The 27,669-nt window shown below is 54.2% G+C and overlaps 12 protein-coding genes across 12 annotated transcripts; 6 read left to right on the top strand and 6 right to left on the bottom strand.

Annotated features, from left to right (window-relative positions):
* Window positions 1-276: 276 nt before the first annotated feature.
* Window positions 277-2,935, top strand: MRS44_008032 (uncharacterized protein; the record flags this gene model as incomplete). Its single annotated transcript, XM_046275927.2, has 9 exons — window positions 277-536; window positions 585-664; window positions 714-926; window positions 975-1,510; window positions 1,562-1,686; window positions 1,738-1,886; window positions 1,942-2,153; window positions 2,205-2,382; window positions 2,436-2,935. The coding sequence occupies 9 exons, from the start codon at window positions 277-279 to the stop codon at window positions 2,933-2,935; spliced, it is 2,253 nt and encodes a 750-aa protein (XP_046133947.2).
* Window positions 2,936-3,226: 291 nt separating this feature from the next.
* Window positions 3,227-4,885, bottom strand: MRS44_008031 (uncharacterized protein; the record flags this gene model as incomplete). Its single annotated transcript, XM_065620745.1, has 4 exons — window positions 3,227-3,734; window positions 3,782-3,879; window positions 3,939-4,639; window positions 4,696-4,885. The coding sequence occupies 4 exons, from the start codon at window positions 4,883-4,885 to the stop codon at window positions 3,227-3,229; spliced, it is 1,497 nt and encodes a 498-aa protein (XP_065476817.1).
* A 1,496-nt stretch (window positions 4,886-6,381) lies between these two features.
* MRS44_008030 (uncharacterized protein) lies at window positions 6,382-7,080 on the bottom strand (the record flags this gene model as incomplete). Its single annotated transcript, XM_046269141.2, has 1 exon — window positions 6,382-7,080. The coding sequence occupies one exon, from the start codon at window positions 7,078-7,080 to the stop codon at window positions 6,382-6,384; it is 699 nt and encodes a 232-aa protein (XP_046133949.2).
* Window positions 7,081-8,171: 1,091 nt separating this feature from the next.
* Window positions 8,172-9,640, bottom strand: MRS44_008029 (uncharacterized protein; the record flags this gene model as incomplete). Its single annotated transcript, XM_046269142.2, has 3 exons — window positions 8,172-9,131; window positions 9,185-9,484; window positions 9,563-9,640. 3 exons carry the CDS (start codon window positions 9,638-9,640, stop codon window positions 8,172-8,174), a joined length of 1,338 nt encoding a protein of 445 aa, XP_046133950.2.
* A 1,227-nt stretch (window positions 9,641-10,867) lies between these two features.
* Window positions 10,868-12,895, top strand: MRS44_008028 (uncharacterized protein; the record flags this gene model as incomplete). Its single annotated transcript, XM_046269144.2, has 1 exon — window positions 10,868-12,895. One exon carries the CDS (start codon window positions 10,868-10,870, stop codon window positions 12,893-12,895), a length of 2,028 nt encoding a protein of 675 aa, XP_046133951.2.
* A 323-nt stretch (window positions 12,896-13,218) lies between these two features.
* MRS44_008027 (uncharacterized protein) lies at window positions 13,219-14,105 on the bottom strand (the record flags this gene model as incomplete). The annotated part of the gene is made up of 2 exons (XM_046269146.2): window positions 13,219-13,725; window positions 13,776-14,105. 2 exons carry the CDS (start codon window positions 14,103-14,105, stop codon window positions 13,219-13,221), a joined length of 837 nt encoding a protein of 278 aa, XP_046133952.2.
* Window positions 14,106-14,431: 326 nt separating this feature from the next.
* On the top strand, window positions 14,432-15,159 carry MRS44_008026 (uncharacterized protein; the record flags this gene model as incomplete). The annotated part of the gene is made up of 4 exons (XM_046275928.2): window positions 14,432-14,484; window positions 14,634-14,659; window positions 14,874-15,051; window positions 15,102-15,159. The coding sequence occupies 4 exons, from the start codon at window positions 14,432-14,434 to the stop codon at window positions 15,157-15,159; spliced, it is 315 nt and encodes a 104-aa protein (XP_046133953.1).
* Window positions 15,160-15,715: 556 nt separating this feature from the next.
* MRS44_008025 (uncharacterized protein) lies at window positions 15,716-16,495 on the top strand (the record flags this gene model as incomplete). The annotated part of the gene is made up of 2 exons (XM_065620744.1): window positions 15,716-16,025; window positions 16,107-16,495. The coding sequence occupies 2 exons, from the start codon at window positions 15,716-15,718 to the stop codon at window positions 16,493-16,495; spliced, it is 699 nt and encodes a 232-aa protein (XP_065476816.1).
* Window positions 16,496-16,893: 398 nt separating this feature from the next.
* On the bottom strand, window positions 16,894-17,565 carry MRS44_008024 (uncharacterized protein; the record flags this gene model as incomplete). The annotated part of the gene is made up of 3 exons (XM_065620743.1): window positions 16,894-17,028; window positions 17,076-17,446; window positions 17,520-17,565. 3 exons carry the CDS (start codon window positions 17,563-17,565, stop codon window positions 16,894-16,896), a joined length of 552 nt encoding a protein of 183 aa, XP_065476815.1.
* Window positions 17,566-18,925: 1,360 nt separating this feature from the next.
* Window positions 18,926-20,483, bottom strand: MRS44_008023 (uncharacterized protein; the record flags this gene model as incomplete). The annotated part of the gene is made up of 2 exons (XM_046269147.2): window positions 18,926-19,077; window positions 19,133-20,483. 2 exons carry the CDS (start codon window positions 20,481-20,483, stop codon window positions 18,926-18,928), a joined length of 1,503 nt encoding a protein of 500 aa, XP_046133956.1.
* A 2,243-nt stretch (window positions 20,484-22,726) lies between these two features.
* On the top strand, window positions 22,727-24,588 carry MRS44_008022 (uncharacterized protein; the record flags this gene model as incomplete). The annotated part of the gene is made up of 4 exons (XM_046273746.2): window positions 22,727-22,822; window positions 23,103-23,212; window positions 23,273-24,445; window positions 24,501-24,588. The coding sequence occupies 4 exons, from the start codon at window positions 22,727-22,729 to the stop codon at window positions 24,586-24,588; spliced, it is 1,467 nt and encodes a 488-aa protein (XP_046133958.2).
* An 820-nt stretch (window positions 24,589-25,408) lies between these two features.
* Window positions 25,409-27,640, top strand: MRS44_008021 (uncharacterized protein; the record flags this gene model as incomplete). The annotated part of the gene is made up of 1 exon (XM_046281053.2): window positions 25,409-27,640. One exon carries the CDS (start codon window positions 25,409-25,411, stop codon window positions 27,638-27,640), a length of 2,232 nt encoding a protein of 743 aa, XP_046133959.2.
* Between the last annotated feature and the right edge of the window lie 29 nt (window positions 27,641-27,669).

Raw genomic sequence — 27,669 nt, 5'->3', positions numbered from 1 at the left:
TTATAGCCGTCTAGTCGGTTTGGTTTCGGCTCACGCTCGCTCACCCGCACTGTGACGCAGGGGGTTCCAGACCGCTATAGCAGCTGTAAGTTGGGGCCATTATCCGCTAAAACATTATTAGCCTCGGATGGGCATGACCCTCATCTCGTTTCTCTCAATTGATTTGCGCAGTTCAATTACTGGGCTCCTCGAGCCCGCTTGTTTCAATCATACGTTTCCACCGCGTTTCCTCCTGTCTAGATCGTGCGCTGTCACCTGTTGCTGCCCGGTCCCGGCATGGACCCGGAACCGGCACCCCGGTCCTCAACCTCCCGTCGTTCGGCACAGAGGAGCAGGAGTCCGGAGGAACCGCAAAGACCTGCAAGACGGAGGAGTCGTTCTGTTCAGCTTGAGGCTGCGCGCACTTCGACTGCTTGCAATGTCTGTCGCGACAAGAAGGTCAAGTGCTCCGGCACCTGGCCGTGTCGGTATTGCAGTAAACGACAGCTGACTTGTGTGTTTGCGACGTCTGAGAAACGCAAGATGTACTCTGTCTCGTATGCTAATCTCATCCCCAAGTTGTATAATCTCTGATGAAGCTGTAGGCAAGTCCAACAACTTCAGCAAAAGGTTGCTGACTACGAGCGTCAACAGCCAGCTACTGGTACATCAGCCGCTCAGCAAGGTACGTTACAGTCCAGTCCCTGATTACAGTTGAGCTAACTGCGGTACAGGTTCTCCATCTCAAGATCAGGGTGCCTCGAATGGTGATCCTCCAACAATAAGGAATACGGGCAACTCGCCTATATCTGACAACCACCTTGGCACAAGGGCAGCTGAAACTCCCCGTTCAGAGACCTCTGCCTTCTCGCTTCTTGGCCAGCGACCTCCTAATGAAGATCGTGTCCCACCTTCTACAAGAGTGCCGACCAGTCGGGCACCCAGAGGTTAGTGTGACTCGCTCTTGTACGACCTTCTCAACTCATCTATTATAGCCATCTTGCCGGAACCCAGTCTATCTTCCAGCGAAATCTTTGGCACCGAGATCCGAACACTTCTCCTAGCCAGATCTACTGCTGGATCAGAAAAGAGTCCCGCGGCATCCATGGCTGTTGCATCTCCCCACTTGGATCGCGAACTAATCGCCAACGTCCGTGGCTGGCCATCCGAGGAAGAGGCCAACCAGCTCCTGGAACTTGTCGTGTTAAACGTCGGCATATCTCAACATCTATTCGACATCCGGTCCTTCTCCGATAGCCTATCACGTCTTTATCGGGATACTGGGAATGAGACACCCATCCGCGGGCTCTGGTTTGTTCAGGTTCTCTTTGTCTTGGCGATAGGGAAGCTCCTCCGTGCGGGGACTGTCGAGGATTCCGAAGTCCCAGGGGTTGCCTTTTTCAACGAAGCCATGAAACACATGCCGGCCATGAGTGATATGAAGAAACACAATATCTTAGGCATCGAAGTTGTGGGGCTCGCTGCCCTCTTCCTTCAGGTTGCCGACCGAAAGGATGAAGCCTATCTCTATGTTTGTTACCCCTTTCTTCTCTGTCCGTGCATTTTGCTCACTATTCGTTAGGCAAGCATGGCTTTGAGACTAGCAATCAGCCATGGAATGCACAAGTCGACGGGCAATGGAAATCTCTCCCGATCAGAAGCTGTTCACCGTAGTCGTCTCTGGTGGACTCTATACATGCAAGAGAGGTTTGCTAGTTTGCTTCTTTATTTTCAACTAGAAACTGACTCGCTCTTTAGGAGATTAGCTGCAGCTGGAGGCTACCCAATGGCTATTGCAGATGAAGCCATATCCATTGGCCCACCAACTGACGTGGCTGGGTTTGCATCCGCTGCTGCCATCCGGGTTAATGTGAGAGCTGCCCAGATCACTGGTCGTATTACTTCAAGTCAGTCGTGGAATTCCGTATTCCAAAAGTTCAAGTTTGGTTGACCCCCTGGAAGCAATCTATGTGCAAAACACAAACTCGGAGACCTCCTTCATCAAGGACATTGAGGCCATTCTACACTCCCTCCATGATATCGAATCCACTATGCCAGCCGAGTACCGCATGAACTTTAGCCCTACAGGTTTGACAGTCGCTGGCATCCTTTTCTCCGATGCCGATCCCTCCTACGCGAGAACAAGCGCATCGCTTTACTTGAGTATCTATCAGGTTCGTGGAGCCAAACCCCTGATGGACCTTCTATTGCTAACCACATCCCAGGCTGTGATACATACAGTTAGACCCATCTTGCTATACATGGCTCGCAACGTCCGTGATCGCGAGTTAGAACCCGCCCCGAACCTTAGCCCAACCCTGCGTCGACTCGGTGAAATATGCATCGAAGCAGCTCGCAAGAGTCTGGCCATCTTGCAAGCTCTTCGCAACACTGAGTTGATTGGTAAGTCTAAGAAGCTTTTAGACGAATAGTTACTAATATCTAACTAATTATAGCAAAGAACGCTTTCCTCGACCTCGACATCCTCTTCTCAGTCGGCTTCGTCTTCGTCCTCGTCGAAGCCATCCACCCGGGCAGGAACCTCGGCATAAGCGGGATCGAGGGCTCCAGAAGCGTGCTCCAGTACCTCGTAACAGTGGGTAACCGAGCAGCAGCGAAGCGTCTGGGAGAGCTAGACCAGATGTGTCTCCATCTCCGGCCCCCGTCCCAAGACCAGCAGGCCTCGGGCCAGGATCTGCCATACGAGACGGCCAACGCGGCGGCGGGGTTGGCGGCGCATACGAGTGGTTCTAACCCTGAGCGAAGTGGACAGCCAGAGGGGGATCAGCCTATGGATCTGTCCAACAGTCCGATGCTGAATGCAATGTTTCCTGGGAATGGAGATCTGGCCAACATATCCTTGCAGGGAGAGGATGGGCTTTATTGGGTTTATCATGAGCCTGGATTTGTATATACTGGTGCCGAGTTGGCGGATTGGGAGGCTTTGGAGTACTAGGTTATTGGGTGTTTATCAAGGGGCGTTTACGAATGGTATTTAACGAGCGATCTCTGTGCTTTATTTATACAATACAGGTTCTTCATTTTCAATACTTGATTGTATACAAACTGAACTAAGTAAATACGGCAGCTTGATAGGAGCATGGGTTCGTAGGGAGGACCAGGTATGCGCGTCGAAGAAGTTACTTCATGTTCAATGGTATTTTGCCTAACATACTCTGGTATTCATATAGCTACTAAACATAATACACATATCTTTTACCAAGCCAACATGTTTCCCAGTGATATCCTAGGTGCTGTAGCGGAATCCCTTGTCCCCAATATCCGTAAGGTCCGAATCAACCGACACACCAATCTGAGTATGGCTTCCTTCACCGACCTGCGAAGCAGACAAATACTCAATCTGTCCCTCAGCAGCCTTTCCCTCCCGGATGCTGTTCTCTCTCTTGACTAGGGTCATGTAAATGACGAGGGTGGCGATCAAGGCGGCCCAGCTGGCGATACTGAGGATGCATCCCTTTGTATATCGCGGCGCGTCCTCTTCCTGCCAAGCCTGAGGGCTCACGATGCATCCCACACAGTACGTGATGAAGAATCCAGCACTAACGATACTCTTCTTTGTGTTTCCCTTGACGTTGCTAGCCACGAGACTGGCACACATGCGCATAGAGGTGCGGAGGAGCAGGCCGCAAGCCAGGTCGCAGCGACAATACCCCAAGAGGCGCCGCCGTTGACGTTGACGGGGAGAGCGAGCAGGATTGCGGAACCGGCTAGAGGTACCAAGGTGAGGCCGATAGCTGTGTACACTCGTTTACCAGGCAGGAGGAGCGGGATGATGGCTGACATCCAGACCGTGGTGAAGTTGATGGCGCCGCCGGGAAGACCGACCAGCATGGTGCGGAACTTGGAGAAGCCAAAGCCGTTGATGACGAGCGAGGAGAACTAAACCTTTTTGTTAGTGTCTCTGTCATGAAGAAGGATGACACAGTTGAGAAACTTACCTTGAGAATAGGGGTAGTCAGAGTGATGCAGAGAGCCATCATGAAATAGAGCCAGGTCAAAGGTGACGACAATGCCTCCCACATTTGTTCCTTGTCAAAGTGAGCCTTATCTCTGGTAGATCTATCGATGGCCAATCTCCTCGTAGCGATCTCCCTCTCCCTCTCGTTCAGGAGCCACGCCGTTGTTGTGTCCCGAGGCATCAAGAGCACAAAGACAATACCGCACGCAGCGGTCAAGCCTCCAAAGATGAGGAAGATGGCTCGCCAGCTTTCAATAGACATCTTTGCGCCGCCCACAGCGTACATCAGGAGGGCACCAACGATCTGACTGATGCCGTTCATCGACATCCACGTCGCCACTCGGATCGGGTGCTCGCTGCGACGGTACCAGTTGGACGTGATGATGACAAAGGCAGGCGAGACAGCAGCCTCGGCGAAACCCAGAAAGAATCGCGCGGCGGCGAGGCCGTGGAAGTTGTTAGTTCCGCCAATGGCCATTTCAACGCCGCCCCAGGCGACGATGGTAGCGCCGACAAAGATGGTGATGTGGAAGCGACTGAGGATGTAGGCGGCGGGGTATTCGGAGGCGAGCTGGCCGAGGTAGAAGAGAGATACGACCCAGGAGAACTCTTCACCGGTGAGCTTGAGATCCGTCTTGAGGCCGAAGACGGCGGCATAGTTGATGGAGCCCTTGTCGAGATCTGCAAGGAGATATGTCAGAGTTGCTTGAGATGGTGATGGAAAGGAGGCTACTCACATTGAAAGAAGTACACGAGAGCCATCAGGGGCATGATTACCCGGTCCAGCTTGCGAACGAGCTTCCTCTCTTCTTCAGGGTCGATATCTTCAAAGACGGCAACCTCATTGTTCTGGTTGTCGAACTTTTCCGGCTGCTCGATGGCCTCAGAACGAGGCTTCTCGGCAGCCGCATCCTCAAAGGTTGTCATTATGAAAAATGACCTTTAAGAATGAGAAGATGGTAGAGGTAGATCAACGATTTGGAGAGTAGAATCATTAAAGATAGGGTAGAAGTAATAGAGGGGGAGCACAAGTGAGGTCAAAGTGTAAAACTGAGGGAAGATGCAGGTGTTCAGAACTCTAAGACAGGGAGGCCAAGCCGCATATTTATTCTGCCAAGTGATTTCAATTGACACAACACCCGATGTCAACGTTTTACTCCAAAATCCGCCTCCTCACGATGACCCAGAACAAGTTGGATCTCATACCCCGTGGGGGAACTGAAGATAAGCGCACGTCCGGAACCCCGTACTTCGGCAGCAACATCCGGCGAGAAGAAGTTTCCACAGGTCGTACCATGATCATCTAGCCTCCCCTCAACACGCGGGGACGAAGTTGGAGTTTTGTGGGCGGAATCTGGGGCGAGTGAGGAGAACCCCTGGCGAGACACGACTCGTGAGCCCACGGGGAACTGGGGGCGAGATGCTTCTAGTTCTCGGGAGGCTATGTGGCCCTCGGATGTGACAGCCGGAGGGATAATTTGAGTTTGAATGTGATCAAGCGGTGGAAGAGTTGTGGTGGTTAGCCGACTGAGCGAGGTCGGCTATATGCCAAACCCCCAGTTCACTTCCACTCCTCCGTAGCATCATCCTGCAAGAAACTACCCTGAACATGAATAAATCTCTCATTCTTCAGTCGACCGAGCTCTCTAACGCAAGACGATTTCGAGTCGAAGAGAATAAATTTCAAGGTACATTGGTGACGCCATCGCCAGCCATGGCTTTGAGGGGAACCTCACACGACCCTCACACTTACAACATTAGTCCGAGAGCACAGTCTATTGTCATCCGTCCTGCTGATCTGCTCTTCTTCCGCCTTCCCTCTGGGTGACAGGTTGGCTGTTGACTTGTTCAAAGGCCAAGGCAATAGGAGCAAGTCTTGGAGTGGGTGGTATACAACTCCTGAAAACACTTCTCACCAATCCCCAGATGCAAATATACAAGACCACACCTCATTGGCAAGATACTACTATGCCCAGATGCCAAGCTGAACATAGACCCTTTGGCGCAGTAATAAGGTATGCCATTCAACCCATCACCACGTGGGCTGAACATCAAGGGGCACCAAGACATGGTTGATTCGTTGGTTCTTATTCCATACTTTTTTCATACTCAATACAAGAGAGGGGATGCCACATTTGATCGAGGCGCGTCGTGTCGCCGCACGTTTTCCGTTTCCTGAGCTCGTCCGGCCCAATTCCTTTCGGCGCCTTTTGCCTCGATGCCTCCCTCCACACCTCCTCGTACCGCCTTGGATATACCCAAAAAGACACTGTGCGCCGGGCTGAAGAAGCAATACTAATACAATACAGGGTACATGAATCTTTCGTCATGAATCGAGCGGGAAGGGTCTTTCCAATCCCGTTCCAAGGCCGTGTCACGCGTGTGAAGTCGTTCGTTGTTACAGTTGGATCATCCTGTCAATCTCAGGCGATCTGTCGCTGGCGCTCTCTCCGTAATGTCTCGAGGACGCTCATAACGCCGTTGTTGCGTAGCCTCTCGAGTACGAGTCGCATGCCATCACGACTCTTGCCTAGCTGGTCCTGCGTCTTTGTAGAAGCCAGACTCTCGATGCTGCGCTGAATTCCTTTAGCGCCCCAGCCACCCATGATGCCGTTCTTGAACCAGCCGTCCTCTTGGGCCTGTCCCAGTTTGCCGCGGATCTTCTCTCCAAGTCTTGACCTGAACTGGACCATGGTTGTCACAGCGGTCTCGTTGGGGTTCATAGACACTCCTTCGGCAGGGACATTGAACTGCTGCTTTTCAATGACAGACAGCACACCCGTGAAGTTGAGGTTCCGGCTCTCAGACTTCATCCAGCCCTCCTTGATATCGACCACACTGGTCTCCAGGATGTACGATGCCTTGTCGGCAGAACCACCTCCAGTAACACTGGTGGGCAGCAGCTTGTACACAGCTCCGGGCATTCGACTCTTCTTCAGGTGAATGCGAGTGGTGTGCAGCCGGTGCGTCTTGGGGTCGACATAACTCTCGATGGTGTCGGTGCTCAAGACGTGGGCGGCAAAGGGATTGAGCTGAGGAGACGAGTATCGGAGGAAGAAGGCGAGGGTGACGGTAGGGAAGGGGTGAGAGTAGGTATGGTTTGTCGTGTGCGTGAGAACCATTGTCGCAGCTGGTGAGCAAGAGATGCTCTTTCAAGTCGGGAAAATTGTCCGAAGAGGCGCTGAGAAGAGGGGACACCGAAAGTCCAATTGGTCGGGTGGCGGTAGGTCAGAGCTTCCAGTGTACAACACAGCTCCAAGTCAATGTCGTAGAGCTCCCAATTCCAATCCCTATGAGCCGATTGCTCTACTGCGATCTTCAAATTGGAGATCTCGTCGGAGAGGTTGGTGGTAATGGAAAATTGAGCCGGCGCCTCGGCTTAAAACCAGGCCGAAAGCGATCACCTATCTCCGGGGGGCGCGCCGCCGTGGAGACAATAAAAAAAAAGCCGGAGCTCGCAGCTATGTCGGGCCGCGAGAGTTTACAACATGGGGTAATTGAAAAAGGAAAAAAAGAAGTCGTTGATGGCACAAGATGGAGATAATAAGAGGAGAGGAAGGTGGGCTCTCGCGACCTCGACAAGCAGAGCGGCAGGGGAAAGAGGCAAGCAAGGGCAGCGTATGCTCAAGGCTCTCTTCTCCGCTGTGGAAAAGAGAAAGAGGGAGGAAGGAGCGGAGTGGAGTGGAGGCGAAAAAAGAAGGAGCAATCGGCTGATTGAGATGCGGCACAACGGCCACAGCCAATCGAGAGCTGCTCGATCGGCCGAACTCTTGACTGACGAGCAGGGACTGCCGAGCTCGTGATTGGTCGCAAGTGAGGGGTCGGCTCATCCAGAGCAAAAGGTTGCCAATTCACACGTGATGCAAATATATCACGGCGTCATTACCTCCGACAATTCCGCCCTCAGATGACCGTCTGTGAAGTTACAGTGCTGCGACACCACGCCAGAGCTTGACGCCTAATGCGCGCCACGGTATCCGAGCAATGGCACTTGAGCAATGTCCGAGTCAAGTGGTAGGAACAATAGTAATTGCCAAGATATTACTGGTGTATCCAATAAACTCCGAGACTCTATCCGTGTGCTCCAAGTACAGTACCATCCAAAGACACCCCAACTCCAGGCAAATGAAATGCACATGTGTATCCCCCTCATTAGGTGTTATCTCGCTCTCCCTGGTGCTCACGCCAGCAGTATCCATGCGTCAGGCCATGTCTAAATCAAGAACTCGCTCCCGGCGTAGTGCTTGAGCACCACCCAGCCCTCCTCGAACCCCTTCTTCTCAAACCGCACAATGATGGCGGCATGGGTATGTCTATGGTTCTGGATGTGCACGGGATACTTGCGCCAGCCGAGATCGTCCAGGTTCCGAACCATCTCGAACTGATACGGGGCCAGTGCAAGCGTCGGTTGAGAAACTGTCGACATTCTGCGTTCTCTCCGGATCACAGTCCGCTGCTCAACATCTAGGTGCTCGTCCTCTTCCTCGTCTTCTGTGCCTAGGTACTCTTGGTTCTGTGAGCTGTTGATGGCCTCGTATGTATGTTCCACTTCTTCACGGATTTCCTTGATCCACATGGACATGCGGTAATCTTCGACATTGAGACCGCCCTGTCCCATCTCGTGCAGCTTGATTCGGCTGGAGCTGCGGATAGTCTGAATGACCGAGTTGATCAAGAAGGCAACCACGCCGACTGGAACAAGGACACCGATCGCCAGCATAAACGGAATGCGCTTGAACCACTTCACACTGGATGCATAGACCGTTGATAGCGACGCAGGAGTTTGAAGTTTCGGAAATGGCGCAACCGGGTTGTTCGGGTCAAGCAGCACGCCTTCGTAGCCCTTGAGGTAGTTGAGCTTGACCTTTTCCAGGTTCGTATATGGGTCCGTCTTGGCGATGCAAGTCGTGTAGTATACAGCGCTTCGATCGTTGATGGTGTTGGCGTAGAGCGTACGGCGCTTAAACTTGCGCAGGCCAGACATGAAGATGGAGTGGGGGTCGGCCAGCACGGAGAGGAGGGGTCGGTCGGTATCGCGGAACTTGTCGATGGTGAAGAGCTGTCGGCCTGACATGGAGAGCGTCCTTGCGCCGAGGACGTTCCAGATGTGGTTGTGCCAGCCCTTGAGGGGAGATCGGACGCCGAGATGGGGGGATGCGAATGTGGTAAAGTTCTGTTGTCGCAATGTCAGTATTCACCAGTCAAGTCCAAGTCTGGGAGTCGCACCATGCATTCAAGAGTGTCGAGAATTCCCTTCGCATAGAGAAGACCGACAGCATATCGTGACACCAACCCTCCAAGAGAGTATCCCACTATGCTCAACTTGGTGATCTTGCCGCCCTCATCCTCAATCTTGCGCAACTCGCGCTCAATCTCTGCGCAGACGCGCTCACCCCCACGCTCAATACCATCGTAGGTAAAATTGCCGCTGTTCTGCTTCGCAAGCAAAAGATAAAGCTCGTCATGAGAATACTGTTCGCGCAAGGTTTTGGCAATGTTGCGCATATGGCTTGGGTTTCCCCAAAGCTGCACGCATCAAAATGGTTGTCAGCCATCAGTGGATGACGTAGTGGTGATCTTCCAGGGGTTCAGGGGATTGCTTACACCGTGGACTAGGACGCAGAGATGATCAGCCTTTGGGCTTCCACCGGTGAGATCGTCCATGGTGACTGAGGCTGTCATGATGAGAGAAAAAAAGCAATGATGAGAAAGTGAAGAAGGCAATAGAGGCAGCGGCACAGGGAGGAATAATAGTTGAGATATCTCAGGAGATCCGCCCCAACGATCGGGGTTTCGGGATGATTTGTCGTGCGTCTGCAGACACGGAGTTAAGGCACTCCAGGCCCCGCCAAACGACGACGAGAGTCTGGATGCCAACCAGCACGCGGCCTTGTGCTAGATACGGTAGTGAAATTACAGAATCAGTGATGATTACGTGGGATCCAGTTCGTTACAGGCTGAGCCGAGTGCGACTGCGGTTCAGCTGAATGCACTAGATGACGCCCAAGAGGTGGCTTATGTGGCTTTATCCCAAAGTCCGCTTTGAAGCTGCGGACTTATCCAAACTCCAACATGAATGATGGAAGCGGCTGCATATTCCAACTACTACTATCCATCGCAATGGCTATCGATCTGGATGTAGAACCCACGCAACGTATCTTGGATAGTTCATTGACTGGTCGTATGTTGGTCCCTCTATCGCGCCTTTGTTGGGAGCTTGGCAGTCACAGCTCTTTCAAGAAGTTATGTAAATGTCAAAGAAAAAATAGCCTCCTAGTACTTATAAGGAGTAAATGAATTATCACACGTCATCTCGTGACCTGTTTCCCATCTCGACAATGGATCTCTGCTCTCTTGTGTGACTACAGTTCAGTCAAGATAGGTGCTCTGAGGAGTGCCAACGCTGAGCCTCCTCTGTAACCATGCGTGTTAGTGGAGTCTCTCCGCGTGCAGCAGGCGTGTTGCCGCTCTAGTCTCACAAGTGGGTCCCGTCCCGTCTCTTTCAAGGGAGCAACTCAGCCTCGGGTTGGAGCTTTCAACTTCAAAGCACAAGCTTCATCTTGCACTTCAACAACATCAACACCTTTGACACGAAATAAAGAGACGCGAACGCGGTGGCATAGTCTTCAACGCGTCTTAGGAAATGCTCAGTTCAGCATTTGGCTTCTCTTTCCCCCGATAGCACGGGTTCTTTCAACACCCGCCAAGTGGATCAAAGCTCCCCTTTGTGTCCTCAGCCAAGCTTGACACCTTCACCCTTATTTCAACGCTCAGTGAGAGTTTTCTTACACTTGCTATCTGCAACTCACAGAGGTCTAGCTGCACCATCTCTGTTCCAGCTCTTTTTCGCATGAACCAGCCCAGGAATCTTTCACCAATCGCCAACGTCGCGTCCTTAGTGCCGTCGCCATGAGCTTGTCTCTCAAGCACATCCCTTGTCCAGCTGGCAACAAGTGCACAGCCTTTCATTGCATCTTTGGCCATGAGAATGATCAGCCTGCCGCCCCAGCAGTGCCAGCTGCTGGAGCTGAGAACAATGGATCGCAGACCAAGGAGGCCACCTCAGCCAACCAAGAGGTTCCACGAAAGCGCATGAGAGCAGACCCTGCGGATTCACCTAGAATATCTCAAAATTCTAGCCAGGCTTCTTCTGGATCATCCCGTGTAGGGTCAGCGGATGCGCTAGCCACCCAGCCCAAACCAGCAACCAGTAAGGTCAGAAGCGCCGACCGTCCAGTGTCGCCTCCATCCTTGAAACGAAAAATTCCAATATCGAACAAAGCCCAAGATGAGACTCCAAGGGCCTTCTCCAGAACAATGGCCCAGCCAGGCTCCAGGCCCATCAGTCAATCACGCTCGTCGCCAGCGCAGAAGCCTGCGCCAGTCAAAGCCAAGAAGGCTGAATCACTGAACCCCAGGCTTCTTAAAAGCTCTCCTGCCAGCCATGACATCCGTCTCAGGCTTGTCCGGATGCTTCATCAAGAGTTCACCCGTCTAAACACAGAGCTCAAGAAGAAGAACAAAGACGGCAAAACGGACCTTACCTTGTCCGATCAGGACCTTATTGTTCGAGCCCTAGATGAGGAGGAGCACCTCGCCGTCCACAAGGCAGCCGTCTACTCAAACGTCATGAAAAACAAGGTCATGCAGTACAAGCGCATGAACGTCGACCAGTGGAAGACAGAGCGGGAGGAGGAGAGGAAGAAGGCCGCGCTCGAGGCTGAGGGCAAGGACGCTTCCGACGTGCCAAAAGAGATCAAGACGGGTTTAACACCAGTTCAAGAGGTTGAGCTCACCAAGCAAATACTGACGTCGATCGAAAAGTTGGCAGAGCACGGATATGTCCCTGTTATCCCCACAGAAGAAGCCATCGAGAGGGCGAGGCAAGGCGTCGAGGCGGCCAAGGGGTGGGAGAAGTGCGACCGCTGCCAGCAGCGCTTCCAGGTTTTCCCAGGGAGACGAGAGGAAGATGGCGCTCTTACATCAGGCGGCACATGCACCTTTCACTGGGGCAAGACATACATTGCACCCAAGACCCCTGGCGACAAGACCAGGCAGCCCAAGCGGTACCAATGCTGTGGTCAGGAGGTGGGAGACTCTGTCGGTTGCTTTACACGTGATCACCACGTCTTCAAGACTTCAGATCCCAAGAGGCTTGCATCTTTACTCAACTTTGCAGAGACTCCAGAGAACCCGTTAGCACCGACGGATAGAGCTGTGGCTTTTGACTGCGAGATGGGTTACACGGTCTATGGCATGGAGCTGATCCGGCTGACAGCGACATCCTGGCCGACAGGAGAGGAACTGTTGGATGTCTTGGTCCGTCCTCTTGGAGAGATCCTCGATCTCAACTCACGGTACTCTGGCGTCTGGCCAGATGACCTCGCCCAGGCCGAACCGTGGTCCGCAGACGATACCTCCAAGCCTGCCAAGAGCAGCGACGAGAGCGCCAGCGAAGACGGCGAGCTCAAACCTAAGAAGAAGAAGAAGCTCAAGGTCGTCTCGTCCCCTGAGGTTGCCCGAGACCTCCTCTTCTCGCTCATCTCACCCAAGACGCCCCTTATTGGGCACGGCTTGGAGAACGACCTCAACGCCGTCCACATCGTGCACCCAACCATCATCGATACGGTTCTCCTCTACCCTCACAAAGCCGGCCTGCCCTACCGATACGGACTCAAGATGCTCATGGACGTCCACCTCAACCGCAAGATCCAGCAGGAGACAGGACCAAAGATGTTGGGACACGACTCAGCTGAGGACGCGAGAGCAGCGGGTGATCTTGTACGCCTCAAGATCCGCAACTTATGGATGGACATGCAGAGGGATGGTTGGAAATTGGTCGATGGGGAGTTTGTGGCTCCTCCTGGGAAGGGCAACGGAGGGGGCAAGGGGTTGACTGAAGAGTTTATTGAGACTCAATCTAGCATAGTTCTTTGACGGGTTAGCAACATCACCGGTCGATGAGGCCCTGTAATACTATTGGAATATCGCGGCGTTCAGTTGAAGACTTTCGGCCAAGTTCACAGTACATCTCACTTTAACCTTGCTGCGTGCCCTCATTCCCAGGTTTACGCCATATGAAGAGTCTCAAACTTCACAGCCGATTACACGTTGCGAGATAGGGTTGGTATTCCCGTCTGGTCTCGTTCTAAAAATACAGAGTCGGCGCTCATGGATAGCCATTCATTACCAACGATAAGCGGGGAGTTCCCAGTCATTTCTTTCCCTTCACCCTTTCTTTACATGATACATTCACTTCTTTAAGCCTTGCCCACCGACAACAGGTACTGACCGCCCTGCTTTCCACCAGGCAGGTACGCCACGTTGGGGTTCGTCGACAGAGTGGCGGCGATCTCTCGGCTGGCCTCGATCTTTCGGATCTGGATGAGGCCATCACCAGCCTTCTGGATGGCCTTGCTGATGGCTTCGGCAGACTCGGACTCTCCCTCGGCGCGGATGACGTTGGCCTGTCGCTCCTGCTCGGCCTTTTCGACGATGAAGCGCGCCCGCTCGGCGTCCTGCTGGGCAATCTGCTTCTGCTCGACGGCCTTTGTGAACTCGCGGCCGAAAGTCATGTGGGTGATGGACACGTCCTCCAGGGCAATGTTGAACTCGGCAGCGCGGCGTGTCAGGTCAGCGCGGATGCGCTCAGAGACGGCCTCTCGCTGGGTGATGAGCTCTGCGGCGTCGAACTGGGCGACGATGGACTTGAGGACCTCGTTTCCGATGGAGGGGAGGACTCGCTCATCGTAGTCGATGCCGAGGTTCTGCGGGGGTCAGTAACTGTGTAAGATCAAAAGTCCTTCTGGAGCCTTACCTGGTAGATCTTGGGAAGGGCCTTGACGCTTGGCCGGTGCAGCACTCGCAGGGTCAAGCTAACCATCTGCAAATCCTTGCTACCAGTTGTGGTTGCGATATTCCTGGGCTTGGTTCGCACGTCAAAGATGATGCTCCTCTGCAGCCAGGGGATCAGGAAGTGAGTGCCCTCGTTGACGACCGTCTCCTTGACACCGCTCACTCGGTCAAAGATGACTGCCCGCGTTCCACCCTTGACATCGTAGATGGCCTGGCTGCCAATGAGGAAGGCGGCCGAGGCCGGCACCGCCATGCGGTACATCCAGTTGAGGGCTCTCGCAGCGCCCGCCATTGTGATTCGTCTCCGTTAATTCCCTTGGGTATTGATCGCCTCGAGAGTTGGCGGGGTGCAGGTCGAGCTCTTGCTGAAGCTTTTCGGATTCGACGGACGGCGATGATGATTTGAAGCTCTTAGCAAAATCCCGGCAACATCCGCCCTTCAGAAAGGTGGGTGGTTTGCGCTAAGCCGCTTCGGGAAAGCTCGGCTGACGGGGAGCCTGTCCGTTTTCTTTGAACCATCAAAGCCCGAGAAATCCTGCCCTTTTCCGTCCGACCACGCCTCATCCACTCCCCAAACCCCCAACCAGACTCTTCGAGACTGCAAAACCGTCCGCAAAAATGAGACCGACTCAGATCCTCCGAAGCGGCAACGCTGACCCCGTCAACGGACAGTACGTGCATCGCGCCGAGGGGGAGGGCCAATTGGTGACGATGCCCGGGTTGCGGCTTTTCCACCTGGAGAATGCCGGACTGCAGCAACACCAAACGCCCTCTCTACGTTCCAATCGCTCTGGAAATTCATGCTAACGGTTTTCAATAGCTACCTGGGCAACTGGGGCCACTTCGGTAAGTGCCTACTTTCACGAGATGCGAACGAATTCGAACTGGATCGATGGACGCGACGGACGAAGGGATTGGTGACGCAGGAATGGGATTGCGATTGAGTCGACATGTCGCCATTGTTCAATGCGTACACTGGATCAACATCTTTGAGGACTGGCCTCGGCCATTCGGAGGACATCAGCAACAGGAACGAGCAAAGAGACTAACTCGACATCAGGTGGTGAGAAGCAGCGAGGTATCGTCACCTACGGTCTGTCCGCCAACCGACAGAACCCCTGGGCCGGCGCCACCCACGCCGCCATCTTCAACACCTTCCGCCGAACCAAGAGCCAGATCTTCTTCTGGCTCCCTCCCATGCTGGCCGGTTACTACATCATGGACTGGGCCGTCCACCGGTACGCCCATCATCCGGCAACACGAGGACACGAGACTAACAACCTTGCAGAAGCGAGTACCTCAACTCCAAGGCTGGTCGCGCCGAGTTCGCTGACGAGGAGGAGTAAAGTGTCTGATTGGAAAGGAAAACGAGAGCGGATGTGTTGGAGAGGGTCCTCTGGCCTCATTGTACATCAATACCTAGACTCGGTGGATGCAATAGACGATTGTCGCACTATTTTATATGTCGCTATCAATATTCTCAGACTCAATTGGTAAACTGCCATGGTTGTGAATTCAGAAATCAGTTCAAGAGCATGTTCAAGAGTCTTGTCATTGCCGCGCTCTAAGCATATCCACTGGTAATAGACATTGCCGAGCGCTTGATTGGACTGGCTCCAGAACGACTGGTTTCCAGTCACGTGATGCACCCCGGAGCCGGCAGTACGAATCGCCGAGTCTCAGCGCGCGGTAGCTCCCTCACCGAGAAAAAAGTTGGGCTTGCAGAAAAATTTCTAGGTCAGTCGAGGCTACAAGACACGGAACCGTTTCTGCGACCACCGTCCCCAATTGGCACGCAAACTTCGCGCAAAGACTCGGACAACGATCGCGGATCTCCATCCTTCCTTTCATTAATCAGAACAAACCTTCCCGGAGCTCCTCGAGACCTCACAATCCGCAGCCATGGCCGCCGAGAAGCCCGACAAGAAGGAGAAGAAGGACAAGAAGAGAAGCGACGAGTCCGGCGTGTCCAAGTCCAAGAAGGAGAAGAAGGACAAGAAGGACAAGAAGGAGAAGCTCGCCGCCGCCCTCGAGGAGAAGATCGGCCAGGAGTCCGCCCCCAAGGTCGCCGCCAAGGCTGCTGCTGCCGAGGACTCTGATGTCGAGGAGGACAAGGCCGCCGAACTGCCCCTTGAGCGGACTGTCGTTCCGTTCGCCTTGCCTGTAGCGGACGAGAAGGGCATGAAGAAGGTCTACAAGACTATCCGAAAAGGTACGCGAATGGTAAAGGGGTATCTGTCGGTGATTGAATGCTAACACGACACCCACAGCGGCCAAGAACAACACGCTCAAGCGCGGCGTCAAGGAAGTCGTCAAGACCCTCCGAAAGTCTCCCCCTCAGCTCCCGGCTACACGTCTTTCCCCGGCGTTGTCATCATCGCCGGCGACATCTCCCCCATGGACGTCATCTCCCACCTCCCCGTGCTGTGCGAGGACCACAACGTGCCCTTCATCTTTGTGACGTCGCGAGCCGAGCTCGGCGCCGCTGCCAAGACGAAGCGTCCCACGTCGGTGGTGATGATCATGGAGAAGGCCGACGGCAAGAAGAAGGAGAAGGCGGCCGACAAGGACGGCGAGGACGACGGAGAGGCGTTTGGCGAGAGCTACGCGTCGCTCGTCAAGTACGTGCAGAAGGAGTACGGCAAGCAGGCCTTCTGGGTCAAGGGCGGAACCAAGTATTGAGGTGAAGGCTAGAAGAGGGGAGGATGCAAAGCTTAAACTCTGTGGAATGGTTGTTGTTTGAAACAAGTCTGGATGTATTATACCAGAGGATCCAGTCCAAGATGGCTGGATGAAGGGCTTTGGCGGCGTTCAGGTATTTACAGCTTTAAAAATGACATGATTTGATAGGTCCTTGAACAGACGGTCGCAATGGTGAAGCTCCAGACTTTCTTCTCACATTCACCAAGAGGGAAGCGCATTGTTTACTTGTTGTATTACTGCCTCTCGGGCGTTTCTGTAGGTACATGATGGATTCCTCTTCCTATCTCACACGGGCCATCTCAGAGCCGGATAATCAAATTCATCCTTTGCCAATCCATGGCTTTCAACTCAATTTCATGATTATTCCCCATTTGTTTTTACTCAAAGGGGTTGGTTCGGGTTCCCCACCAGGTCAAGAAGACGGACAGACCCAGAGTCTCGATGAGCTTGGTGGCCAGGCTGACGCCGACTGTGTCAAGAGGTCGCTTCTCGACCAAGATCTGAGAGATGTACTACAGCAAGTTAGTCAAGGTCTTGTGGAAGGTATTCAGAGACTTACACCAGGAGCGGAGGTGGCAAAGAAGATGAGAGATCCAAGGTAGGCAGCGCCCTTGTAGCTAAGAGTACCGGTAGCGTTGATCAGAGCACCAACACCATAACTCTGCAGGGCGGAGCCGATGAGCGAGGAGCCCCAGGCGAGGGCGGCGCCGGAAGCCTCCTTGGAGCGGATAAACTCCTCCTTAGTGTTGGAGAGCTTGGCGCGCTGGTAGGTCTGGCCAAAGATGGGGGCGAGGACGGCGAGCTCGATGCCGTGGTTGAAGGCGGTGCCGAGGGCGATGGCCGAGGGCTTGACGGGGGGAGGTAGTGAAGAGACATGTTGATTTTCGTGAGAATAGGTAGTGGTGTATAAGTGTACTTGGTGTTGTGAAGCTTCAATTGAATTGGATACAAAGATACAAGAATCAGTCTAGAAAAAAAGGGAATCTCCCCTCACTATTTGTACTTTCCTCTCCCTCGCCGATCTCGATCTTGCTTCCCCCATTTCGCATCATGAGCCTGTGGCTTGCCCGTTTCCCCTTGTGTCGTCACCAGATGTGATGATGTCACCATTTGGTGAGACAACATGTACTTGAGAGACTGGCCGTTTCCGTTCCTCTTTTTGCTCCTTTTTTGCGGGGTAAACTACAGATGGAGACGCTTCAAATGGTGAAAATGCTCCGGATTTCCCCATAGTTCATTTCCCCCTGCCAACTTTTCCTGCTTCTTTTCTCCTGGTACCTGACGTTGACGACTTTTCAAGATCGAGCAGTGGGGGAGGTTGGTGATGGATGAGGGGAACGGGCAACTCTTAGCGGGACCCAGCTCCTTGGGCGGGTGATGATGGTGTCACGGCGTCATTTTGTCCACTGCATTTTTTTCCCCATTCATTCCCTCGGCTTTGTCTTCCAAGGCAAGAGTCCTTCCGAAAACAAGCCCATCGTTTGCCGAAAGAGGGTGCGGCAGCAGCCGGGAGCTGTCAACCTTGTCCAGCTGGCTCTTGTCTGGTTTTCCAAGTTAAACATCCATGCCTACTCAAAAGCTTGTTTTCCCGTGTCTGCTTTCAGAGATGTGAATCTTGCCAGCTAAAGAAAATTCCATGTTGCTCTTGTCCATATTCTGTCACTCGGCGATACTATTCAACAGTGTCTCACTCGAGGCCGCCTTCTCGGCCACATGGGAACAACACCAGACCCTGTCCTTGACGAGGGCGGCATATCCCATACACTCCATGTGTTTGTTGCAGTGACGGGTGATCGAGTTGGACATGACATGGTGGATGGACCCTGATTCTTTCATGCCATCTTGACTCTGTGCTAGGTAGCTTTTGGTGTCTTCTCATTGCATCACAAGACACTCTCTCCAGCCTCACCCTTGACCCAAGAGTCAACCAACACGAACTGGCGCCTTCAGACAAGGGCGTTTCAGTCATTTAACCGCCTCCAAAAACGCTCATGTCTCACCTTGCATATTATCACCATCCGTCATTTTCACTCTAAAAACTCGGCATGATAAACAAGCCAGTGAGATTAACCTGGCTCAAACGCTAACTCGGTTCCCTCGAGAGCCGCTGAATAATTCCTTCGCTCTTCGGTACATACATACCTACCTACCTACCTAGACACCTTCATGCCGCAAATGGCAGCTCAAAAAACAAACTCCCATCCGTCTTTGTAAAGCTTTATCTGTACAGTACAACTGAGGGTGGCAGGGGCCTTGGCCTTGTCTAACACCAAGCCCTCTCCCCACCACCTCTCAATCCCCCACGTGCTCTGTCGCATCGCATCCATCGCACCTCTCAACTCCGTCCTAAAACCTTCAATCGCAAACCCATCATTAGTGTACTCCCATCTTTGAATAACTTTCCATATTTCATGCCATGTGCTGTCCGTCTTCGCCACCTCGGAGCGCAAGCAGCGCTCTCACATCATGTACATATTGCAGTCCCTCCAGCAGAGGCACCAGATGCATCAGGTCTGTATCTGTCGGGTCGTTGATCCAGCCTTGGATCGGGATAGCATTGTCTGGTCCTCCAGTTAGCTCTCTGTTCTGCATAAACCCCAGCTTGGGTCTCCTCACCTTGGTGGAACAGATAGCTCAATGGACTATTGTCCAAGATCATCACGTTGCTCAGGTCAGACTCAACCGAGCTCAGGTCCTTGATGAACGCTCCTTGCCGGAATGTGCAGTGCTGGCGGTAGTACCGCGCCGAGAAGAATTTCCTCTCCGTCTCCAGCCAGTCGATCACTGGATCTGCGTACTCCTGAACCGACGCCGTAAACACTACCAGGTTGTACCACTTGCACACCCGGCGTAGGAACTCGTCGCAGTACGGTCGCTTGTTGACCCAGTATAGTATCGGGTGCTGCGGCCCGATCGATGTCTGTCCACCAACCCCCACGTATGTCGTGTTCAGACGCACCTCGACCATGTGTCCTGTGCTCATCCGGCCTCCTTTAGACATGCTGTGAATCAGCGTCTCATCCAGGTCTAGAATCAGTGTCTTCTGCTGCTTCGTCGGCGCTTCGATGTTGAGATATGAAGGCTGCCGCCGAGGAATGAGAGGCCGAGGAGGTGCCGGTGTCCTGGGGTACTTGGTGAGAGCTGCGATGGGAGAGGTAGGAGACTTGAGGTGTGCCGAGAGGTCGCCGCTGCCCAAGTCGCTTGCCTTGGTGCGCGCGACGGCCGACTGCGTTTTCCTATGCTTCCGTTGCCTGAGCGCCTCGTCACTGTTTAGCTTGATTCGAATAGATTTCCGGCCGGGGTTGCCCTCCTCTGCGGGTTGCAGTGATTTGGACCGCGCGTGCCGTCCAAGGCTGCCTGATCGTGATCCATCCGATTCCGATTCCGATGAGAGTCCTGATGATGTTGTTGAAGATCCTGATACTGGTCTGGGCCGCGGTGCTAGCCTTCTAAATCCTGTAGTCCGTCCATGCTCCTCCTTTTCAGAACGAATCTCGGTCTCATCCATATCTTTCTTATGTCGAGATCCTCTATGAAATCCAAAAAGCTTTCCGAATTGAGCCCATGGCGCAAAATTGCCGTCCTCGTCGTAAAAACAAGCGATGAGATATACGCCTGGGGAGGCCAAGGTCGCGAGAACCCATCGGATAGATCCGATGATGCTCGAGGCGAGTCGGCGAGGGATTGAATGCCACCACGAGCTTCGCTTGCTGACTTCGCCGGTATCTCCCAATAGGGGCGTGGCCTCGCTGGCATAAGACTTTTCCGTGTTGAACCGCGATTCGTCAAACGTATCTTGGGTGAAGGGGTCGGCGTCGTGCCCGGATGGTCTATCGTCGGATTGGGCGCGGGAAGAATCGTCTTCGGAGGCAATGCCGATGCCAATGGAGCTTATACTATTGGATCGCGATTGGCCTGGGCTCGGGGGAGGCGACACGCGGGCCGTGATGATGTTCAAAGAGTTCATCCTCACGAGCTAAAGCAGTCCATGGGGTAATGATGGGTCGTCCGAGAGGAGTCGAGGGAAGGGGGCGAGGCAGGGCGAGACAAGGCGAGGGATGGATGCGAGAAGTGAGTTGGAGAAATCGGCGGGTCGTCGGGGGATAAGATGGATGCGCAGCGCAAATGAGTCAATGTCGAAGAAAGAAGAGCTCGTTCGCTCTCGGACGGCAAGTGAAGAGAAAAACGAGTGTCAAGAAGGCATCGAATGCGAAAGGCGAAGGCGAAAAGGGCGACGACGGCAAAAGCCCAAGGGGCGCAGGGCAGCTCCGCGATTGTGGTCAATTCTGCCAGAATGCCATACACGGGGAGGGAGCAAAAGGAGGATGAAGAAGACAGACAGGCCGCAAGGACGTTGGAGATAGGAGGGCAGATACAGGCCAGTCCAGTACAGTGGCTGCTGGTAGCGCAAATGGTGACACTTGGTATCCGTACAGCGAGACACTGGCGCAGAGGCACTGACACTGATGAAAGACTAAAGGTTACGCCCAGGCCCAGGTATGGTAATGGTAAGGAGCCAAGAGAGCAGCGACGGGGACCTTTAGCTTGTTGGATTTGTGGCGTTGAGCCGACGAGAGCTCTGGAACCTTGTTGGTGGACTAGCAGCCAGAAAAAAAGCAGCGCTAACTGGCAGCAAGTACCGTCTGGCTTCGCGGAAATCGGAAATCGCAAAGTAAAGGGCCAGGACAGGCTATCAACGGGTAGGGCGGCGGGGGGTGGAAGGGGGAAGGGATGGACTAGATTTGACGTTGGGGGGACTAGAAGAATAAGGGAGGCCACCTCGGGGCCGGGGAGAGAAGAGAACAAGATCGGAGTCAAGAAGAGGGGAAGAAGTCGGAGCAAAGGCCGCGCGCGCAAAGGAGAGAAGATGACACTGGAGCGATCAAAGGAGCGAGCAACCCAAAGTGAAGGGAGTGAGAGATCGAGCGCAGGTGGTTCGACGGATGATGGTTGAGGAATGGTTCACGTGTTGGGACTCAGGTGCCGAGATGCTGGGGGGCTGGGGGGGTCAGAGTTGTTCTGGGGGTGGTATTCCAGGCGACTCTAGCAAACGTTAGTGGACGATGCCCGCTGGAGCAAGGCTACGAGATGCTAAGGCCCCTGCTGGTTGGCGGGTCCCCCTTGGATGCCGCGGCTCAGCGTTCACGTCTCTCGCCCGAGACCTTGATTCCCCCTGCTCAAAGCCCCGTGATGGTAGATTTCTGGCCTCTTTTTTCTTGTCTAGTGGGGCATCAAACTGCGGGCAAAGAGTTTCGACAGCAACCCGACGTAATTGCAGCATCTAGTGGGGCGTCCCCAACTGCCATGGGTTGCGAGCTTGGCCTGACCCTCTTTCACTCTGTCATTGGAAGGCCTTGACGATGCAGAGACCGGTGAGGGCAGTTGCTTCTTTGGGACGGAATAGCGCAGTGTGAGTTCCGCACAGCGTGGATCTATTCCTCCTTCGTTTTCGTATCAGTCCCCATCCCATCCCAAGCAAACAGCTTGCTTACCCGAGGATGCCGCTGTGCGTTTTGAGGTTGTCTGATGAGATTCTGCAGGTTGCCGGGAGGTTTTACCGTATCGGTTCAACGGCACATGGGAACTTCGGTGTGTTTGGAGGGCCGGGTGAAGAAATCCTGCAGGTTATACAAGTGGATAACTGGCTATCGAAATTATTCAACAAATGCCAAGCAAATAGCATCACAAGCTATTCTTCTCTGGCCAGGGCTTTGTTTCTTTTCATCGTTGCCTTTTTCACGTGGCCTAGAGATCCGGTCACAAGTCTCTCAGCCCTCGGTGGCAGGTAACCCGCTAATCTAGGGTTCATGGTGAACAGTTGAAATCTCAGATACTGGCGGGAGACATGGTGCTAAGCGAGAGCATTAGCAATTGAAACCCTTTCACTGGGTGGTCTTATCGAGCATGTCCATTCTTGGCACACTGAGCATGAATGACTGCTGGTTCGTGTATCATGCTTCAGGTTGACTCGAGCATTGACAGTCAGTCCTGAGGTGGCCAACTCATCCAGAGCTAGCGACAATGACAAGTCATCAAAGCAGTTTCATACCTGAGCGGTGACACCCAATGATAGCAGTATACAAGATGCAATATCTCTCTAGAACGTGTCCTCTATCTCATATCTCATCATGGTCCTGCTGATACTGCCTTCAACCCCAGTGACCTTCTTTGCCCTAAGACGCTCATCCATGTCCCTGTCTCTTTGTCGTCATGGCTTTCCACCACCTCGGGCGGACCCCACCGGGTGACAAGGCTGAAGGCGCCCCACAGTTTTTCTCAGAGGCCGACAGCCTTGCGCAAAAAAAGGTCCGTGGGGGAATTGATTGACTCACTCATACTCTGAAGCTGCACTGCACAGCTTTGCTCTGTTCAACAACGCCCAGTCTCGACTCGGAAGTAGCGCCGCATTCGACATCTAGTACTTCAGAATTCGAGAAGTATCATCCAAGGCTTTGAAACGGTTACAGAGCCTTTAAAGAGATTCACGACTTTCCTCGCCGTCGATACCCCTCCATCTTGTGTGCACCCCGCGAAGCAGACATCCCACACCACATCCCCAGCTCGCGCTAGCTGCAACACACTCCAGACGCTCCTCGACATGGCCCCTCACCCAACGGGCTTCGCGCCCGATCTCGAGAAATATCTCAAGTCTCTCAAGGGCCAGCCATTGGAGGCTTCGGTCGAGAGCCTCATCTCGTGAGCCATATCAGCATTCCATTGTGCCATTCGTTGCTAAACATTTGCGAACCGCATCAGACTCCTCAAGCGACGCCAGATCAAGGGCTCAGAGCCTTGCGCCGTTGCAACCGCCCATATCCTTCTCCAGGTCGTCGCCCGCTCGAAATGGTTCAACGTTGACGGTCTCATCGATAATGTGTCGAGGATCGGCCGCCGCCTCGTCGAGGCCCAGCCCAAGGAACTTGTCATTGCCAACATTGTGCGGCGAGTCCTAGGCCTTATCCGCGACGAAGCCGCCGAGGATAGAAACGAAGCAGCCTCCGAGACCCCCAGCGAGGCTCAGGCGACCCCGACCGACGCTGTCCCGAACCCAGACGCTCTGGCCCACCAGTGGCCTCCCTCGACATACGCGAAGCAAGATTCCGCTGGCGACTACATCTCCAACAGCGCCAAGCCTCCACCCCCTCGACCCGGACCCTTGTCCTCCTACAGCTCCGTCAACGTTCCCAAGACACTTTTCCACCTTCTCTCAGTTTCCTCGCCCAGCGATGCCGACCCTAATATCGGGGGATCACCCCTGGGTCTCTCTGGAGCGTCGACGCCCTCATGGAAGGCTCCCACTGCTCAGATCCACTCTTTGAGATCCGAGGTCATCGACGGTATTGAGGAGATTAAGGATGAGATCAGCCAGGTCGATGACCAGATTGCGGCGTTGGCCGAAGTTCAGATTCACCCCGGAGACTACGTCCTCGTACACCAGCCTTCGCCAACTGTGGAACGCTTTATCCTGCGCGCAGCTCTTAAGCGTCGGTTTACAGTCCTCATTGCCACTGAGCCCCCCCGGAAAGAGACATCTGAGGTCCAGCACGCTTCATTTAGAAAGAAGCTCACATCTGCTGGAATCGCGGTCATCAACATCATGAACGGAGGGCTTATGGCGTACATGTCACGAGTGGACAAGGTGATTCTCGGTGCGAGGGCTGTTGTTGCCAACGGCGGTGTTGTCGCCGATGCAGGCGCTGCAGCAGTCGCCCGAGCAGCCAAGGAGCAGGGCAACGCCGTGATTGTTCTCAGCGGCGTGTACAAGCTGAGCCCAGAGAACCCCTTCAATGAGGAGTCGCTGATCGAGTGGGGAGACTCGGCCAGCTTTGTCAACTTTGCGGATGGACCCATGGTGAGCGGTGTTGAGGTTCGGACAGCAGTGACTGAGCTGGTGCCCCCCGAGCTCATCGACACCTACATCACCAACCTGTAAGTTGCCCAAATAAAGTGATTGTTTCTATGATAGACGCTGACATTAAGACAGGGGTACGCATTCAAGAGACCACCTGTCGGTCCTCATCGCGGACCATTACAAGCAGGAGGATGTCGACTTTCACCTATGGAGCGGGTGATGGGTGCATGTGCAGTTGAAAAAGAAGAATGTGTAAAAAGTTGATTGCGATCTATGTCTCGGCGTTTGAGCGAGGTTCATGATGATGCGTGAATGGGTGAAATGGAAACGAAGCGAGGTAATCGAGAGTGCCTCGAATGTGATGATTTGATACCTACTCGATCGACGCCAGGGTCCTTTCAGCCCTGCCATATGTCAATTTGGGCATAAGATGGCGTGGAACGGAGCATGACGACTGTTGGGAGATGAAGCGTCGTCCCCAAGTCCCCAGACGGTTTAGCTAAGCCGTCGATAGACCAACCACTAACAGATCGACAAAGTAAACCACGACATGCCACGAAAGACAATACGCAAAATAGAGGCCAACAGGCATGGCAAGGCACCCTCTAGGGCTGATTTACTCATCACCGCCCTTCGGCAAGCCGGCAGCTAGTTGGTGGCCTGGCTCTCGGCCGCGTCAGCAGCGAGCGGCGATTGGACAGGGACCTCTAGTGAGGAGTCATAGGGCTGGAGGGGATGCGAATGCGACTTGCGTAACCCCTGCAACTGCCTCAGACCAACTGATGGGATTATTGAACCAGTCAAGGATCTCGTGCTCGTGCGTGCTTCTCGGATATCCGAGCTGCGGTTAAAGAAAAAGGTGCGGCGCCATGTTCAAGGTTAAATCAAACAATGATGCCACCTCGGCCGAGGCAGCCATTTCAACATCCATGGATATCGGGTAGCGTCTGACCCGACTTCTTATATCATTGGCCCGCCCCTGCAACAGCAGAGAATCTCCCTCCTTCACACCACAACACACTCACACGCACGCCAGCATCATGGCAGCTCCATCATCGACATCAAACATGGCCTCTAATCCTCAGGTCGCCGTCGATCACGACGACGACGCTCCACCACCGCCTTACTCAGAGACCGACATTTACTCCACCACTTCTGGACCTCCCCGATCGCCACTCTCGGCGTCCGGCCCCGCTCATCCCGGCGACGACGCCGCATCCCGGATATCATCCACCTCCACCACCGACCCTGTGATCTTCACCCCTCCGCTCACGCCAAACACCGCCAACCCCAGCACACCTACTCAGCAGCACATCCAGGTGCCCCCTTCGCCGAGCGCTGCCCTCTACTTTGAAGGCCGCGACATTCCCGTTTCTACTCCACGCCCGGCGCCACGGCTCTACACTGTTGCCGTCAAGCCCAGCTCAGTTCCTGAAGATCTACCCTACCCACTGGATTGGGCTCCTCTCTACGACATTACGCACCAAGATTGGGCGACGTTTGTCAACTATCTTCTCCCCGACCATGCTTCCGTGACGAATGAGGCCATTCTCGGTGAGAAAGGCAAGGGAATTGACGAAGGCTCCGATATCAAGTCGGAAAAGCAGACCGCTGATCCAAATGACGCCATTCGCAAACGGGCAGAGGTTGAGGCAACCGTGCAGCAATGGAACGACGGCTTCTTTGCGCCCAGGAACGTAAGAGTGCAGCTTCAGGCTGAAGAGCAGCCTCATATGCCAGGAGGCTGGGATACGGCATTCGACGGACCCTCAGCGCCAGCAGAAGCCGGCCCTTCCAGTCAAAGAGAAGCCGGTCCGTCAAACCAAGGCGGACCTAGACCGGCATGGGGAAACGGATGGATGGGATCATGGGGCGGTCTCAAGGTCGGCAACGACAGTATCCGGTGGAAGGACAGCATTGTCGCCGACAGCAACGGCCTGCGGATCGGAAACTTGGTCATGGACAGCAACGGAATCCGCATGAACGGTCGAGATCCGGGACCGCCCTTTGGACACGGGGAACCGAGCCGTGGTTTCTGTCCGCCGGGACAGCGAGGAAGAACGCGATCTCGTGGTGATGGGCCTCCTTTCGGACGTGGCCATCCCTATTTTCATTCCGGCAGCTTCGACGCCAATGGAACGCCTCTCTACCCTGGCCAGCCTGAGCAGCGCAAATCACGCTCCCGATCTTCCTCGTCCTCTTCGTCCTCTTCATCTGGCTCCTCCAACAGCTCCGGCTCCATCGGCTCTCTCCCAGACTATGACGACGTGAAGGACCAGCAACTCCCCCTCTATCTCGCCCGTCTCGAGGAATGGGTAGGCCACCCAGGTGAGATGCGCACAAAGGCAGACGTGAAACAGCTCAAAGCCGAGCTCAAGGCTTCCAAGACCAACGCCGTGGATCCCAATCTCGACCGCAAGGCACTCAAGGCCCAGGTCAAGGCTTTGTCGCAGCAGTGGCGCACACTAAAGCGGCAGCAGAAGAAGGAGCGCAGGGAAAGGAGGAGAGATCTCAAGAAGAGGAGAAGAGCAGAGAAGCGCGAGAGGAGGCAGCAGAAGAGAGAAATGAAGAGGGCCCAAAAGGAACACCGAAGAGGTCACGCCGGTCCACCACCGGTCCCTCATGTCCCCCATATGCCCCCCATGCCCGCTGTCCCGGGAGTCAGCGTGCCGCCGCCTTTTGGTGGCCCAGCTTGCTCACCCTGGGGTAGACCATCAAGAGGCGGTCGTGGATGCCACGGAGGCCCAGGCCGGGGTGGCTTCTTTGGAGGTCCAGGTCCTTGGGGCAGGGGGTGTCAAAGAGGATGGGGTCACGATGGTCCCCTCGGCGGCAACGGACCACTTGGTGCCAACGGTCCCCTCGGCCCCAATGGACCCCTAGGTCCTAATGGGCCTCTGGGTCCGAACGGTCCTCTAGGTGCAAATGGACCCCTAGGTCCCAACGGACCACTGGGCCCCGGTGGGATCTTTGGTGGTCGCCGGTCAGTTGACTCCCGAGGTGGTCCGTTTCCCGGGGCCTGGCCAGAAGAGTCCAGTCAAGATGGCGACATCCCACCGCCAGGCATCGCCTCTGCGGCAAAATACAAGACGGCCGCGGGACTCGAGACGGAGATAGAGGCTAAACTCAAGGACGTCGAGAGCAGGGACGTGACCGAGGGTGAGCGTCGGGCGCTGCAGAAGGAGATTGAGGCGTTGACGGAAAAGTTGGATAATGTGAGGTTGGAGGCGGATGAAGCGTACGCGCGGGAGCTGGCTCAGAATGTTGAGCATTGAGTTTGTTGATGTGGATGGGAGGTGATATC

The sequence above is a fragment of the Fusarium solani genome (genome assembly GCF_023522795.1).
Source record: "Fusarium solani strain SB1 chromosome Unknown bctg00000004, whole genome shotgun sequence".
Classification (NCBI taxonomy): Eukaryota; Fungi; Ascomycota; class Sordariomycetes; order Hypocreales; family Nectriaceae; genus Fusarium; species Fusarium solani.
The sequence above is the reverse complement of the archived record's forward strand: the minus strand, read 5'-3'. Positions and strand labels throughout refer to the sequence as shown.